This window comes from Lontra canadensis, unplaced genomic scaffold (genome assembly GCF_010015895.1).
Source record: "Lontra canadensis isolate GAN:19392208 unplaced genomic scaffold, GSC_riverotter_1.0 scaffold45, whole genome shotgun sequence".
In the NCBI taxonomy this organism is placed as follows: Eukaryota; Metazoa; Chordata; class Mammalia; order Carnivora; family Mustelidae; genus Lontra; species Lontra canadensis.
Window position 1 is genome coordinate 653,321 of NW_022631039.1, and position 17,688 is coordinate 671,008.

A 17,688-nucleotide genomic window follows, 5' to 3' on the forward strand; every position below is an offset into this window, starting at 1 on the left:
TTCCTCTCTCCGTGGAGACCATCTTTTCTTAAGATTAAATAATCAAATCGGATGTACCCCTTTCCAACTCCTTCATATTTTGGAGACCGTCTGTGTTAGATTACTTCCTTTTACACACCCTAATTTTATATGTCTGGTTTAAAAAATGGATTTTTGAGGATCATTTCTTGTTCAATAGAGCTTACATTTTACGGAGCCTTTGAATCTTTAGGAAATGGTCTTTTTATATGACTGCAGTCCCGTTGGTTCACTCAGGATCTCCCACTCTAGAACACTCAGTATTATTCTCTGGTCGTAGAAACTTGAAGAGACCAGTGGTTTGCCAGGAGTTTGTGATGTGATCTTGGACACATTACCTGATCTGATCAGCTTCTCTGCTGTCGTCTGAAGTGAGATAGACTGAAATCCTTTTCATGGTTGTAAGCCTAGCTTGTCGTTTGTTTTACTTAAATCTGCTAGGATTTCTTCACGGAATTCCTCTTGGTCTTAGTTGGCAGATTTCAGAGTTGCTTTGGGAAATGCCGCAGAACAGAACCCTGGACACGTCTAGCTGTTTGTGATAGATGACTGGTGCCACTGAGGGAACATGGGTTAGTACTTTGCCTGCCGGTGTGTTACTCTTAAAAACATTGTTGACTGTGTTTGTATTCGTTAATATACGGAGAACTAGAGGTGAGGCTAAGAAAACTGGCTCATAATTGTGGGTCGTTGGTGTGTAGATTTCCAGGACGTGTCAAGATGGGCTCTAAGTGGACCTAATTTAGTGAGACAGCGGGGGTCATTCCCCAGCCGTCACTCGTCAGACTCCTGCTCCACATTCCCAGGAGAGGACCAGGGCCACATGGCGTGTGTTAGGTTGATCGTAGGTGGTAAGTGTCGGGCAGGCCTGGCTTGGGATTTCCATCCTCTCCTTGGCCGGGATTGTTGGGAGGGTTGAGAGAAGTACCAGACGGGAAGTGCTGTGTGCGGTCAAGCACGGGAGCTCCCGGAAGAGCTGCTGGTGGTGGGAGTGGGGATGCGGAGAAGCAGAGGAGCCATTGGCACGCAGTGGGCCACCATCAGATGAGTTGCTGGTAGGATTCCTGAGTTCAGCTGTGCTTGTGAAATCCGGAAGTATGTAAAGGGCCATTTCACTTGCCAGAGGTGGGTTTTCTTGGCACATACAGCAGACTCACGTGTGCATGTGGGTGGGTGTAGGACTGGTAGAGTTTTCTGTTTCTTTGAGGAAAAGTGCTCACCTGCAGCTCGCTTTTTGCCTCGACCCATTTTGAGCGGTGGCTTAGGCACTTGAGTCGGCTTCTCCCTCCCTCCCACCAGGACGGAGAGGACTGAGAGCCCCGAGGGGGCTCTGGAGCCAGGCCCCGAGCTCGGCGCGCCGGAGGGCAGCGGACTGGGACCGGCGTGGGTGGGGAAGGCGGGCCGGACTTGGCCTGTGCGGCTTGACCGTAACCCTCCGAGGTCTCCTTCTGCAGATGGTGGAGGAGAGTGAAGAGCGGCTCACGGAGGAGCAGATCGAGGCTCTTCTCCACACCGTGACCAGCGTTCTGCCCGCGGGGCCGGAGGCCGAGCGGAAGAGGAACCCGGACGACGTGGCGGGGGATGACGAGGACGCCGCGTAGAGGGGCTCGGCCGGCCTGGCCGCCTCAAGACCCTGAGAAGTCAGCAGCCGGTTCCCGGCCTCCCAGAGACTTGCTCAGGGTTTCACCCTCCGTCCCAGCCGGCCTGGCTGCCCGGTTGGCCGGAGAAACCACAAAAGCAAGCTTGGAAGAGGTCCTCGTGCCTCCGGGAGACGCAGCGTGGTGAAGACCGACGGAGGCTGAAGGGAGGCGGACAGAGTCAGGACGGTGACCGTGCAACCCCCCGTGGTAAAAATGTCTCTTCTGTGGCCTTTGCCATCGTCGTGGCCAGGCCCCATACGCAGCAGGAGGACTGCTTGTGTCGCCTATGATGGGCCGTGTCCTAGTCGCGTCATCTGCTGCTCTCGGCGCTTCCCGACAGGGGCGCTGAGTGCCGTTGTGGGGGGCCGAGCGGGGAGAATCCGGGCAGATGGCCAGACACTCCCGGAGCCACACGTCGTAGCTGTAGGTTGGAATGAGCCGCTGGACTTGGCTCACGGAGAGGAATCTCTTCCTCGAGAACAGCAAGGATAAGAGAAGAGAGGCCTGGCAGGCTGTTGTTCACGAGTTCACTACTTAGTCTGCAAGGTTAGGGTGTCCCCTGGTTCCAGTGGACGAGCCGCACAGCAGGCCGCGGACAGCGGTGACAGAAGTCCAGCGCCGGCTGCCTTTAGGACCGTGTGCGTCTCCTGCCCACCCCGAGGCCAGGTGGGCTGTGCTAGCGCAGGGGTGGGTTGTTGCGTCATTAGAGGGGGCACAGATAGGGACCGGATATGAAGGAGTAGAGCCTGGTAATGAGAATTGGAGCTTGTTGGCGGTGGCAGTGGCCTCAGCGCTCCAGTTCCGGGTCCTGGGAGAAGGACCATGTGAGGAGCTTGCTGATACCGAGGTTTGGAGAGTTCAGTAGCCCCAGACGGGTGGTTGCCTTAGGTCATGGGAATATTGCTGAACAGTAATTGCCCACATTTGCTCTACCCCCCCATTTGGGGAAGAAAATGCCCACAGACATTAATTTTTCAAATCAGTGCTCCTTTTATTGTGAGATTACGTATTTTTTGGTGCTGTTAATTGGATTACTTCCCACGCCCTTGTAATTACAAGATTATTTCAACCACCCCCAACCCTGCCAGTCACAGTGATGTGGTCGTTAAGCTTATCACTGAGGATCAGCTGAGACCTGTTTACAGGCACAAAACTAGAATTCGAAGGGCATTTGTTTTTAAACTTCTCTTCGGTATTGGGAGTTTTACCAGGAACTGTTGATTTATTTGTCAAGGCATTGAACCCGTGTCACTGTTTCATTTTAACCTTGAGTGTATTCAGTGCATTTTCTTAATGGATTAATCTAGTTAATAATAAATTGTTTCCAAGTGACTGCCAACTTTTGGTATTTTTATAAATATTTGAAGAGTTTGTTTTGCCATGAATAGAAATAAAATCTGACTTAAAAGGTAAAATGTGTGAATTTTTTATTAAAAAAAGAAATCGAATCTATTTAGGTCTGAAATCTGTTTTAGATTGCAGGAAAATTTCAAGTTTCAATACTTGGGACCTGAATTTAACCTCCATTTCTGATGAAGGCAGGCAGGCTCTGGAAGACTTAGAAGAAACATATTCTGCATAATATTCCTGTCATATATTTTTTTAAGATTTTATTTATTTTATTTGACAGAGATCACAAGTAGGCAGAGAAACAGAGAGAGAGGGGGAAGCAGACTCCCTGCCGAGCAGAGAGCCCGATGTGGGGCTTGATCCCAGGACCCTGAGACCATGACCTGGGCCGAAGGCAGAGGCTTAACCCACTGAGCCACCCAGGCGCTCCAATATTTCTGTCATATTAATAACATTTCAGAAATAAGATAATTTGCACAGGAAATGTAATCAGTATCCCATCTGGGAAGGAGAGCGGGGGAGCCTGGGAATCTTTTCATTTTATATCCTTCTGTGTGGTTTTCATCTTTGACCCTATGACTATTGTATTCTTTAAAAAGAAGAAAGCACATCCATGTGTTTGTTGTCCTTGACCTTTGTGCATGTTACGGAATGTGTTCTTGACAGTTGAATTATGTCCCCGTACAGAGGCTGACTCCCAGTGTCTGGTCACCCTAGGAGGGGCAGCTCTAAGGGGATCTAGGTCAGGCATGTGAGGAAGGCAGAGTTTTGAGAACTGTTGCCAGTGTAGGGCTCCGTCACTGTAGCTAGATATATTTTTAGGTCGACCAGTCTCCCTTTGTTATTCCGGGCTTTCCTAGAATCTCAGTTTGCTTTTTTTTTTTTAAGGGGAAAGCCCTAGTTTTTCACACAGGAAGATTTTTTAGTTATCTATCAAGAAGATAGTACAGTTGAACTCTTAAAAAATTGATTCCCAGTTAGAGGTTTACCCAAATATTTCCCTTGCCCCCTTTTGCTTAAAAGTTACAGTATGAGGGCACCTGGGTGGTTCAGTTGGTTAAGTGTCAGACTCTGGATTTTGACTCAGATCATGATAATAGGGTCGTGGGATTGAGCCCCACATTGGGCTCCATGCTCAGTGGGGGGTCTGCTTGAGATTCTTCCTCTCCTGCCTCTCGCCCTCCCATGCGAACTCTCTAAATAAATAAAATCTTTTTCTAAAAAGTTACAGTATGGGGGTGTGAAGTGCTCTCTCATTGTGGTTTTCATTTGTAATTCCCTAATGGCTATTAAAGCTGAGCATCTTTTCGTGTCCTTACTGGCCACTTTTATATGTTCTTTGAAGGAATGTTCATTGAAATCCTTTGCACTTAACAAAAAAAAAAAAGTTTTTCAAGGAGGTTTACAGAGAAATTGAACAGAAAGTATAGGGAATTCCGATGCAGGCCCTTGCCCCCTCCAAAGGTTCCCCTGTTATTCACATCGTGCATTAGTGTGGTATACTCATTACATTTGATGAGCCAGTGTTGATAAATTTTTACTACCTAAAGTTCATAGTTTATATTAGGGTTCACTCTGTTGTACATTAGAAAGTGCAGTAATGCATAGATAGGAGGGGGTTTTGGCAAATACATGTATTCAGCCATTATAGTATCATCAGAATATTTTCAGTGCCCTGAAAACACCCTGTGCTCCACCTTTCATCCCCTCCCTTCCTCCAAATCCCTTTCAGTCACTGATATTTTTACTGTCTCCACAGCTTTGCCTTTCTCAGAGTGTCATACAGTTGGAATCGTACAGTATGTGGTCTTTGCAGGTTGGATTTTTCACGTAGCAATATGCATCTAAGATGACTCCATTTGGGGACGCCTGGGTGGCTCAGTTGGTTAAGCGTCTGCCTTTGGCTCAGGTCATGATCCCAGGGTCATGGTAGGAAAATTCATGAAAGTTTTGCTCATCTTGTCCCTCCACTTCTGGGCAGTCTTGATCTGGAGGAAGCAGCAGCCCATTTTCCAATACCCTCCTCCACCTCAAACTAAAGGGAACAGAGCAAACTTTATTTGCACTGTTCTGACTTGTCTGAGGACTGCGTGAAGGACTCATTTCTTTTTCCCATAATTGGAGTTCTCCAGAGGAAATGCAGCATAAAGTGGCAGGAACTACTTGTAAAATCTATAGAGAGATTATGACACAGATACACCTGGGGCAGGACATTGTGGGTAGAGACATACAATAGACCATCTAAGGCCCCAAGGAGAAATTGGAGTGAAACTGGGAAATTAAGACATAAGGGCAATGTGTATAGGGGGAAATGGTGCACACCCAGGTGAATGCATGCCAAAACACCTGAAGACTTTGCTTTCTCCTTTGATCCCAAAGCTCAGACATATCCTACTAATTAGTAAAGAATAAACTGACACAGACTCAGTCTGCAAAGACTGGAAGAAGTGGCTGTTTTTCTCCTGCCCAATTTTCAACCAAAAAAATCACAAGAAGGATAACCCGGCCCATTCAAAAAAAGCAAATGAAGTGGTAGGATACTTCCCTGAGGAAATGCAAGCATCAGACTTACTAAATAAAGACTTCAAAATAACTATGAAATTTGCTCAAAGAGTTAAAGGAAAAATGACAAAACACTAAAGGAAGTTAGGAAAACAATCAAAATGAGAACAGTAACAAAGAGATAGAAATAAAAAGGACCCAAACAAATTTTGCAGCTGAGAAAGGATAATTTAACCAAAAATTTCACTGAGGGTTCAACAACAGATTTGAGCATGCAGACAAGTGTGCAGACTTGAAGGTAGTACATTAGAAATTACATTGAGGAGCAAAAAGAATGAAGGAAATAAACCTCTTAAGGGCCTTATGGAATATAATCAAGAGGACAAATATATTTATATGGGAGTACCAGAGGAAGAGACAAAGAGGAAGAGATTATCTGAAGAAATAACAGCCAAAACTACCCAAATCTGAAGAAAGACATGAATCTAAAAATTGAAAATTTAAACTCCAAGTAGGATAAACTTCAAGAGATCCATAGCAACATACATTATAATCAGATCATAGAAAGACAAAGACGGAATGGAAAGCAGCAAGAGAAAGGTGGCTTGTCCCATACAAGGGATCCTCAATAAGATTATCAGTCAATTTCTCAGGAGAAACCTCGGAGTCTATAAGGGAGTAAGATGATGTATTTAAAGTGTGAAAGAAAACTTCCAACTACAAATTTTACACCACACAATACTGTCCTTCAAAAATAAGAGAAAACCACCCCATGGCCATTAGGATGGTTGCTGTAGGGGTTCCTGGGTGGCTCGGTCATTAAACATCTGCCTTTGGCTCGCGTCATGATTCCAGGGTCCTGGGATCAAGGCCCACATTGGGCTCCCTGCTCAGTGGGAAGCCTGCTGTTCCCTTTCCCACTCTCCCTGCTTGTGTTCCCTCTCACACTGTTTTTCTCTGTTGAATAAATAAAATCTTTTTTTTTTTTAAAAGGATGGTTGCTATAAAACAAAACCAAACAAAACAGAAAATAACAAGTGTGGAGAAATTGGAACCCTTGTACACTGTTGATGGGGATGTAAAATGGTGTAGCAAAAAGAAAACAGTATGACACATCCTCAAAAAATTAAACAGAATTACCATATGATACAGCATGGTTTTATACTCAAAGAACTGAAAGCAAGCTCTCAAAGATATATTTGTATACCCATGTTCATTGTAGCATTATTCACAAGACCCCAGTTACTATGGAAGCAAACCAAGTGTCCATTGACAGATTAGTGGACAAGCAAAATATCCCTACAATGAAATATTATTCAGCCTTAAAAAGGAAGGAAAATGTAACATATGCTACAACATGGAAGAACCTTGAGGCTATTATGCTGAGTGAAACAAACCAGTCACAAAAAAAAAAAAAACAAAGACTCGATGGTTCTACTTATATGAGATAGCCAGAATATAGCCAAATTCATAAAGACAAAGTAGAATGATAGTTGTCGGGGACTGAGGGAAGGGGATAATGGGTTACTGTTGTATAATGAGTTTAGAGTTTCAGTTTTGCAAAATGAAAAGTGTTCTCAAAATTGGTTGTGCAATAATGTGAATATATTTAACACTAATGAATGGTACACTTAAAAATGGTTATAACTAAAAAATGAGGGAGAAATTAAGACTTTCCTGGATAAACAAAAGCTGAAGCAGTTATTACCACTAGACCTGACCTCCAAGAACTGCTAAGGAGAGAACTCCAGGTTAAAATGAAAGGACCTGAAATGTGACTCAAAGTCATAAGAGGCTATACAGATCTCCAGCAAAGGGAAATACAAGGGCAAGGATAAAAACCAGTGTTGTGACTCTGGTTTATAATTTTATTTTTTATTCTTTTACGGGATTTGAGAGAGAAAGCATAAAAAGTCATCATAAGCCTGTGTTTAAATGTACTCATTCTACAAAGATATCTTTGTGGCAACAGTAACATAAGTGTGTAGGGATGGAGACAGATCTGTAAAAGCACATTTTTGTTTGCAATTTAAGTTTGTATCAACAAAAGTAGATTCTGACAACTTTAGGATGTTATCTAGAATCACCTTGATAACCACAAGTAAAATAGTTTGAAAACATACAGAAGGGAATGAGAAGGGTATTAGTATATGTCACAGAAACAACAAATCAACTGAACAAAAAGGAAGGCAGCAATAAAATAAATGAGGAACAAAAAAGCTATTAGACATACAGAAAACAACAAAAGGCCAAAAGTAAGTTCTTCCCTATCATCAGTTACTTTCAATGTAAGTAGATTAAACCCTGCATCAAAAGGCATGGATTGGCAGTATGAATTTCTAAGGCATGATTCAACTCTATGCTGTTTCCAAGAGACTCACTCTAGATCTGAGTACACAAATTAAAAATGAAAAGATAGGAAAAGATATTTCATGCAAATAGTGACCAGAAGACAGCAGTAGAGAACATACTAATATGAGTCGAAGTAGACTTAAGATTTTTAAAAGGCTATAAGAGACAAAGATATATTAATAAAGGGTTCAGTACAGCAAGAAGATACAATTACCTTTATGTATCTAATAAATCATCAAAATATTTGAAGCAAAAATTGACAGAATTGGAGAGAGAAATAGATAGCTCTACAGAAATAGGCGATTTCAGTGCCACTTGCAGTAATGACAGAACACGACAGAATCAATAGGAAATAAACAACCCGAACAATACTATAAACCAGTTGAACCCAGCAGACATACAGACACTACCCAACAGGAGGAGAGTACACAATTTTCTCAAGTGCACATGGAGCATTCTCCCGTAAAAACCATAGGTTAGGCCACAAGAAAAATAAATACATTTTAAAACTACTGAAATTATACAAAAATGTTTTCCCATCACAGTGGAATAAAATTAGAAATCAGCTGAAGGAGAAGTGAAAAATTCATAATTACATGGAAATTAAATAACACACTGTTTAAAAACCAATGGGTCAAAAAAGAAATCTCAAGGGACGTTATGAAATATCTTGAGACAAATGAAAGCAAAACCACAACATTCCAAAATGTATGTGATGCAACGTAAACACTGCTAGGGAGGAAATACATAGCTGTAAATGCTTACATGAGAAAGATGAAAGATGGGGCACCCGGGTGAGTCAGTTGGTTAAGCATCCAACTCTTGATTTTGGCTCAGGTCATGATTTCAGGGTCCTGGGATTGGGCTCTGTGCTCAACGGAGAGTCTGCTTGAGGATTCCTCTCCCTCTCCCTCTGACCCTGCCCACCCCGCCCCCCGCCCAAAACACGTAAAAAAATCTAAAAAAAAAAAAAAAAAAACTGGTCCTGGGATCAGGTCTGCATGGGGCTCCTTGCTCAGTAGGAAGCCTGTTTCCCTCTCCCTCTGCCGCTCCCCCTGCTTGTGCTTTCTGGTTCTCTCTCCGTCAAATAAATAAAAAATATTAAAAAAAAAAAGAAAGAAGGGGCACCTGGGTGGCTCAGTTGGTTAAGCCACTACCTTTGGCTGAGGTCATGATTCTGGAGTCCTGGGATCGAGCCCCTCATCAGGCTCCCAGCCCCGTAGGGAGTCTGCTTCTCCATCTGATCTTCTCCCCTTTCATGCTCTCTCTCTCAAATAAATAAAATCTTTTAAAAAATATATTTTAAAAAGAAAGAAAAAAGAAAACAACCTGACTCAAAAATGGGCAAAGGATTTTGAATAGACATATCCCCCAAATAAGATATACAAATGTTCCATAACCTTGTGAAAGAATGCTGAACATTGTTAGTCATCAGGGAAATACAAACCAAAACCACTCTGAGACCCACACCCATTAAGATGGCTGACATAAAGGAAAACAGAATCGCAGGTGTTGATGAAGAGTGGGGAAATTAGAATCTTTGTGCATTGCTTTTGGAAATGTAAATGGTGCTTTCACTGTGGGAAACAGGGTGGTTTCCTCAGTATATCATGCAGCAGTTTCACTTCTGGGCATACACCCCAAAAACTTGAACAGAGAGTTGTATACTCATGTTCATAGCAGTATTATTTGCAATAACAAAATGTAGAACCAATCCAAATATCATTTGATGGGTGAAAGCTAAGAAAGTGCAACACACACGCACACGCACACGGGAATGTTATCGGCCTAAAGAATGAGATCCTGGCAGATGCTGCATGATTGAACCTTAAAGACATTACGCTGAGTGAAGTAAGCCAGGCCCAAAGGACAAATGCATCATTCCACTTTTATGAGATAACTAGAACAGCCAGATTCATGGAGGCAGAAAGAAGAACGGTATGTGCCAGGGGCTGGACAGAGAGGAAAATGGGGGGGGTAACTGTTTCATGGGTACAGAATTTTAGTTTGAGAAGATGAAGTTCTGGAGATTATGGTGGTCAACGTACTTAATGCCACTGAACTGTAGACTTAAAAATGGTGAAAATGGTAAATTTATGTTATGTGTATTTTACCCCAATAAAAATTTTTTAGAAAACCAGGGTAAAAGGCAGAAAAAGCAGGTGTGTTAACCAGAAATATTGGTGTAGTTAAAACTGAGCACTCACTTTGGCTCTGAGCTTCCTGGAACCAAGAGAAAAGACGTATTCTCATAGTGGCAAGAACATGTTGAATGGTTTCAGTAGTTTAATGGAAAATATTGCATTGGTTTAATGTACAGCAGCAAAAATTCTGAACCATACATACATAAATAGATCATGACAGTAGAAAGTTAAATATTGAATATAAAAATATGGAGACCAAAATTCAGAGATTACGATTTTTTGGTTAATAGAGGAAATAAGGATTTTTAGAAAGCAATATGTTTTCAGTCTTCACTTTCTGTCCTTTAAATCAGTGAGTTTTACACGCTGTTGTATTCAATCCTTGAATTACAAAGAACTTTCAAAGCCAACTCGTGGCTCTCAAGGTCAGACAAAAGGGTAGGGCTCTAGGCACCCATTGCAATACCATCAGACCAACCACACTTCCGATTTCCTCCAGGAGTGGGTCCTACTGCTGTGGGTGTGCTTTGAAAAGCACTTACAGAGAATATGTCCTTAAATTAAGATCGAAATCTTGAGGCTCCTGGGTGGCTCAGTCGGTTAAGTATCTGCTTTCAGCTCAGGTCCTGGGATCCAGCTCCACACTGGGCTCCTTACTCAGCAGGGGCACCTGCTTCTTTCTCTCCCTCTGCCAGCTGCTTCCCCTGCTTGTGCTCCCCCTCTGTCATATAAACAAATAAAATCTTCAAAGAAAAAAGAATGAAATCTTATTATTTAGGAATATAAATCTCAATATTCTGATTAGTTTTTAGAATATAAGCTATACTGTTTGTCTAAATACTATTAAAAAGTAAAACTTGAGGGGCGCCTGGGTGGCTCAGTGGGTTAAAGCTTCTGCCTTCGGCTCAGGTCATGGTCTCAGGGTCCTGGGATCGAACCCTGCGTCGGGCTCTCTGCTCGGTGGGGAGCCTGCTTCCTCCTCTCTCTCTGTCTGCCTCTCTGCCTACTTGTGATTTCTGTCTGTCAAATAAATAAAAAAATTCTTTAAAAAAAAGTAAAACTTTGTGTATTTATTAATATGCAATGTGTAGTTGTCTTTGAAAAATATTAAAGCCATTTTAGTTTGATACTGTAACCAGAGTAAATGAAGATTTTAAAAATGTAGATTGTAGTATCATTCATTCCAAAAATAGTTCTCGTTATATGAAATACAGACATAATTTAGGGTATCTCTGTTTGTAAAGACATTCCTAGTCCACTGAGGGATAATCTGCTGGATTTTCTAACACTGCTTAATAAATACCAAGGGAAAGGAAAGCAAGCAAACCGGAAAGATACATTGGGAGCGGCATGAACCATAGAGATGCTAAATGACTAATTTCACCGTTCATCATTTCATTACAACTATGGTAACAGTTGGAAATGAGAATGAGCCAAGAGAGCATATAACAGAGAACCTGACCTAATCTGGGAGAATCAAGGAAGTTCTTGGAGAAAGTAATGTGTGGACTTAAAGGATGAGTTAAAAGTTGGTCAATGAAGGAAAGAACATTCCTTCAAGAGGCGTTTGTGTTTTCTCAATTCTGATTTTGTGTACATAAAGCCATCTGCTTGTACTGCAATGCCTTTAAGAATCCAAATTCTAGGGGCCTCTGCGTGGCTCGGTTTGTTAAATGATTGACTCTTGATTTTAGGTTCAAGTCATGAACCTGATTTTGGTTCATGACCTCAGAGTGGTGAGTTCAAGCCGTGCATTGGGCTCCGTGTTCTTGGGGGAGGGGGATTGTCTGCTTCTCTCCCTCTTCTTCTTCCCTTCCCTCCCTGCCCCATCTCTCATGGGCTCTCACACACACTCTTTCTCTCTCTAAAAATAAACAAAATCTTAAAAAAAAAACAAAAAACCCACTCAAGATATGGCTCCTATCCTCCCTTCTCCAGAAAGCCCTTCCTGATCATCTTATGCTGAAGTATTCTCTCCTTTGCTGTAAACCAAAGTTTATTGGTTATTAGCTATAAGCCATGCACGCCCTTGTGGTGTTTTCGTGATGCTCGCCTTGCCCTATTATATAAATCGAAGTTCCTTGAGTCCAGCCTTCATCTAGTTCATTAACTGTTTTAATTCCATGCAGAATTTTCAGGGAAGACAATGATTACAGGACTGGTTTAAATAATCTTAACCGGGGCGCCTGGTGGCTCAGTGGGTTAAAGCCTTTGCCTTCGGCTCAGGTCATGATCCCAGGGTTTTGGGTCGAGCCCCACATCAGGCTCCCTGCCCAGCAGGGGAGCCTGCTTCCCCCTCTCTCTCTGCCTGCCTCTCTGCCTACTTGTGATCTCTGTCTGTCAAATAAATAAATAAAATCTTAAAAAAACAAACAAATAAATAATCTTAACCTCTTGTATTGTAAAGTAAAACACAGGTACCACCCCCCCCACATAAATCATGTGAGTTATAAGGAGCTGGACTGTAAAGAGAATTTACAATTATGATTCACAGCTTGGTGAATTGTAGGAACAGCCAGTAACTACCCCTCGGGTGGAGAAACAGAGCCTTGCCAGGCACTGGAGAGACCCTGCTTTCACCCTGTCCCCAGTACAGTCACCTTCCTCCTGCATAAAAGTCCCCAGTCCTGACCTTCATGGGCAACCACGTGACCAGATGTCGTTAATAGTTTTGTTACCCAAGTGTGCATCTGCTACCACAGTAGCTTTCTCTTGGACTTTTGTTGTTCCTTTTTTTCAAACGTACCTTTTCAGTCTCTTAATCTTCAAGGTCACTCACCCTGCCCTTCTCACAATTTCATGATGAAAATCCCAGGCTGTTGGACCCCTGGAGTTTCCCACAGTCCTGGATTCTGCTGATGGCATATTTATAGTACAGCTCAACTAGCTCCTCTCTCGTTATTTATTTATTTATTTATTTATTTATTTATTTATTTCTCCTGCATATTAGCAACGGTCCAGAGGCTGGTCAGATTCAGGTTGGATCCCTCTGGCAAGGCCGTGGGTGGTATTGTGTTCTTTCAGCAGGAGCCACAGAGTGTCCTCGTTGTCTGTGACAGCAGCAGCCGTTGGTGTTCGGTGTCTGGATCCGTACGTTCACTGGGGGTCGCACGATGGTGGTATTGATTCTATCGCCTTTTCTTTATTTGTTAAATGGAATATTGTTATAATGAGATGCTTTTCCTCATCTACTATTGGCTTTCTGTCCCTATGAATTTGCCTATTCCAGGATCTCATTTAAGTAAAATCATACAATATTTGTCCTTCAGTGTCTGTCTTATTCTACTAAGCATAACATTTTCAAAATCATCTGTGTTGTACCATTATCTGAATTTCATTCCTTTTTATAGCTAAATAATGTTCCATTGTATATACACATACATATATACACACCACATTTTGTTGATTCATTCATTTGTTGATGGACACTTGTTTTCATCTTTTGGCCATTGTGAATTATGTGGCTTGGAATATTGGTGTGCAAGTACCTATTTGAGACCCTACTTTTAATTCTCTTGATACATATCTCAGAGTGGAATTGTTGGATCGGATGGTAATTCTATTTTCATCTTTGTGAAAAACTGTCACAGTAGCTTTTCCATTTACCACAAGAGCTGCACCATTTTCCCACCAGCAATGCACTTGGGTTCCAGTTTCTCCACATCCTTGCCAACATTTCCTTTTCTCCGTTTTGTTTTTGTTTTAATCATAGCCGTCCTAATGGGTTTGAGGTGGTATCTCCTCATGGCTTTGATTTGCATTTCTGTAATGATTGGTAGTGTATGTTTTCATGAGCTTATTGAGCGTCCGTAAATCGTCTCTGGGGAAATTTCTACTCAAGTCCTTTAAATTGTGTTTGTTGTTGCTGCAGGAGTTTTTATAGATTCTGGATAGCCAGCTCTTGTCAGATACATGATTTGCAAATATTTACTCCTATTTGTGGTTCTTTTCACATTAAGTGTCCTTTGTTTCTCCCCCCCCTTTTTAAATTAATTAGTAATTTATGGAGAGGTACTTTACGATTATATGAAGATCCTCTTCCTCGTCCAACTTTGCATCATCATCTATCGATGATTCTTTCTTGGTTCAATGGCTACTACTTTTGAGCACAACTGTACTCCGGGTGCTGCCCGGGGTGCCTCATCTGCGTTGTCCTTACGTCATAGAGGAGGAGACTGAGCCACAGGGGGAAACAGCAGCAGGAGGGCACACAGCTAACGAGCAGCAGAAATGAGCGGAGACTCCAGGACCTGCTGTTCCGGACCTAGCGTTCATGTGCTAGAGCCAAGGAAGCCAGTATTAGCTGAAAATGGGGGTCTCCGAGCATCAGGTCTGCTGAGCCTGTTTTTGACGCTCCTTCCTTGGGCTTCCCAAACACCTCCTGACCTGGACAGAGGATAGAGCAGCCATGCTTCAGCGCCATGGACTGTGACATGTTGGGTGTGTTCAGCCATCGGGAGCCAGCTCCGTCCCCAACTTGCAGCTTCATGGGCCATTGTGTATCTGCTGTGTCCTGCAGGGGTGACTGGCTCAGGAACTGAGTTGACAGAACCAAAGCCCCAACCTCTCATTTCACATGCTAGGTGTGGAGGGTTTTAGTGACCTGGAAGATTCTGGGTTAAACATCCCCATTCTTTGGGCTCTTGTGGGACATTTGCTGGGAGGACCATAACATGGGCAGGGTGGGGTTGGGGCAGGGAGCCAGAGCCCTGAGTCATAGGGAGACAAGGAGTTAGGGCCAGGGCAAGACATGCTGAGCCAGAAAATCTGGAGGGAAGCCACGGTCTGAATGCTGGGAGGAGGGAGAACTCACCAGATACAGGCGAGGTCATAGCAGGGGATACAGTCAGGGTGGGAGCCAAGAACAAGCACCAGCAGGTCAGGATCACGTGCAGCTGATGTAGGAGATCCCGAGCCTGTGTCCGGAGCTCTCCAGGGATGCAAGATTGTTCTCAGGGCTGACAGTGGCCTATGGCAGGTAGATTGGCCCAGGCCGAGGATGCCCAAGCCCACCAGCGTGCATTAGTCATGGGCAGCCTGTTGGGTCGGACTTTGTGGCGGACTGTCACCTCTCCTACAGGCCTCGCAGGCCCGTACCCACCTCAGTTTCCCGGGGCTCAGCCTCCATGTCCTCTCAGCTGTGATCACTCAGGCCCCTACCCTCTCTTTGGATAAAAACTGCATTCTGCAAGAGCTTTACTCTCAGAGACTTCCCATGCAGGAGTTTTGTGTTTTTTTTAACCATCCAGAAATAATTTAAAACTTTCAAAAGTTGCAAAAATAAAAGCAGCACAATATAAAAATACACATTTCCCCCGAACCATCTTAAAGTGAGTTAAATATATCAAGGCCATTTACCCCTAAATACTTTACTCTATGATTATTGCTGGAGTTTTCTTCTCCCTCACAACTAAAGAGCAATGCAGGGACATCATGCAAACATTGTGTTCCCTTTTGTATTTTTTTTAAGATTTTATTTATTTGAGGGGGGTGGGGCAGAGGGAAAGGGAGAGAGAATGTCAAGCAGACACCTTGCTGTGTGCAGAGCCCAACATGTGTCTTGATCTCACAACCCTGAGGATATGACCTGAGCTGAAATCAAGAGTCGGACGCTTAACTGACTGAGCCACCCAAGCACCCCCCAAATATCTTGTTCTTTATCAAAGTTGCCCCCTAGGGTTAGCATCCCCTGATGATTCTGGCCTATCCACTCTCTACCATGATGGTTCCAAAACAGTAATCCGACACTCCCTCCACATTTTCCGTTCTGCCTTCAGCGTTTCCCAGTGAACAAGAGACCCTCCTTCTTTCAATGTATGTACTTGTGGACACGTGATATAGATGCATGAATTCTATTTTGTTAGGGATTTATAATTTAATTCTGAGTTATCTTCGTGTTCAAATTTTTCCAGATTTGCCAGTGAGAGCCCCTTCAAGCTGTCTTCTAGGCCCATGTGACATAAACCTCCTTTTAAAAAAAGCATTTCCTTACTTTCTGGCATAACAAAGGATTCCAAGCATTTCTTATGCCAGCCTAGAACTCAGTCATTTCTCTGAGGAGCCTGATTCACTAAGTGGTGAAGATCTTAGAGATCAAGGTCAGAGAATCGGAGAATTAGGTGTCGTCAGTGCTACTGCAGTGTCCTCGCTTCTTGCCTCTCTCAGTGGACAGAGGTGGGAAACAGATGCATGTGCACATGCATGTACATATGTACCTGTGTCTGCACGCTCGTGCACATGTGACATAAACATGCATAACGGATCTCAGATCATCACTTGACACTGATATCCCCTCACAAGGTTATCTCTTGCCTTCTCCATTCCATGTTTGTTTGTCCCTTCTCCTTTAGCGAGATTCCTGGCTCCCAACTATCAGTATGTTTGCTCAATCCTGTATGACTTCTAAAATCGTTTATTACACCCAGAATCATTTCTGAATTGCCTTGCCAACACCATTACAAACAGCAGACCCAGGAAGAAGAGTTCAGGCTTTGTTTGTGATTCTTACCCCTCCTCACCACACTCCCTGTCCCCAACCGAGGGAATACAGTCAAATACGGTGTTAAATTCCTTCAAATTAGTTCCTTTTTTTTCCTGTTCAGTGTGATGACAGTACTTACTTGAAACATGACCAGTTTAATTGTTTTACTTTGCTTTCAGTTTTAACGTACCTCCTTCCCATTCTTACGGATTTAATTTTACTTTTGAATACGTGGGATAGTGCCATACTTTCAAGAGTCAAAACCGCACGAAAAGATACGCTCATAGAAATATCATTTCCACCTCTTCCCTCCACCCTTGTAAGTAACCAACTGCACAGTTTCCTGGCTTGTCCTTCTTGTGTGTTATTCTGTAACGACGTGTATGTTCTTATTCCCCTGTTTCTCATGCACAGCAGAAGCATAGTACACATACGCGGTAGAGAAATGTATCTGGTCTTTGTCCCTGGTTCCCGGCACAGAGCTCCTGAAATCCTTGGAATGTCTTGAATGATGGGGGTGTCTTTAGTTACTCCTAATGAGACCCTCTGTGAGCGCGCGTTGAGGCTAATGAAGTGACCGTGTGGGGCCCCGCGATAGCCTTCGATTTGGGGCTGGTCCCCAGAAAGAGCAAGTGATCAGAGGGTTCGCACTTTCAGGGTCACCCACTGACTCTGGAACAAAAGATTTGACGAGCTTCCTGGTCGGTGAGAACATCCACATGCCCGAAGGGTGTCACATCCCAGTCCTATGGGGACAGAAGCTCCTGCTTTCAGGACCCTTCCAGGCCCCAACCTATGTTCCTCTTCATCCGGCTGTTCATTTGTATCCTTTATTTATTTATTTTTTTTACGATTTCATTTATTTATTTTACTTTAGAGATGGGGGAGGGGCAGAGCAATTTTAAGCAGACCCACACTTAGTGTGGAGCCTGACCTGGGGTCCATCGCACAACCTTGAGATCATGACCAGAGCCAAAACCGAGAGTCGGATGCTTAACTGACTGAGTCACCTGGGCAACCCCTCAGTATCCTTTATAACATCCCTTACACTAAATTGATAAAGAAATGTTTCTCTGAGTTCCGTGAGCCGCTCTAGTGAATAAAGGAAACCTGAAGAGGAGTTTATGGGAACCTCCAGTTTACAGCCTGTCGGAAACCCCTGTAACCACCTGGCTTTGCGGCGTCCTAAGTCGGCCGTCTT

General features: G+C 43.4%; 1 protein-coding gene across 1 annotated transcript in view; it reads left to right on the plus strand.

The window, feature by feature from the left end:
* CRCP (CGRP receptor component) overlaps positions 1 to 1,720 on the plus strand; it is a 39,487-nt gene extending 37,767 nt beyond the window's left edge. The window contains exon 6 of the mRNA XM_032872359.1: positions 1,473 to 1,720. Within this exon, the coding sequence (XP_032728250.1) occupies positions 1,473 to 1,619 (147 nt within the window). The 3' untranslated portion in view covers positions 1,620 to 1,720. The remainder of the gene's footprint in view (positions 1 to 1,472) is intronic.
* Positions 1,721 to 17,688: the final 15,968 nt, after the last annotated feature.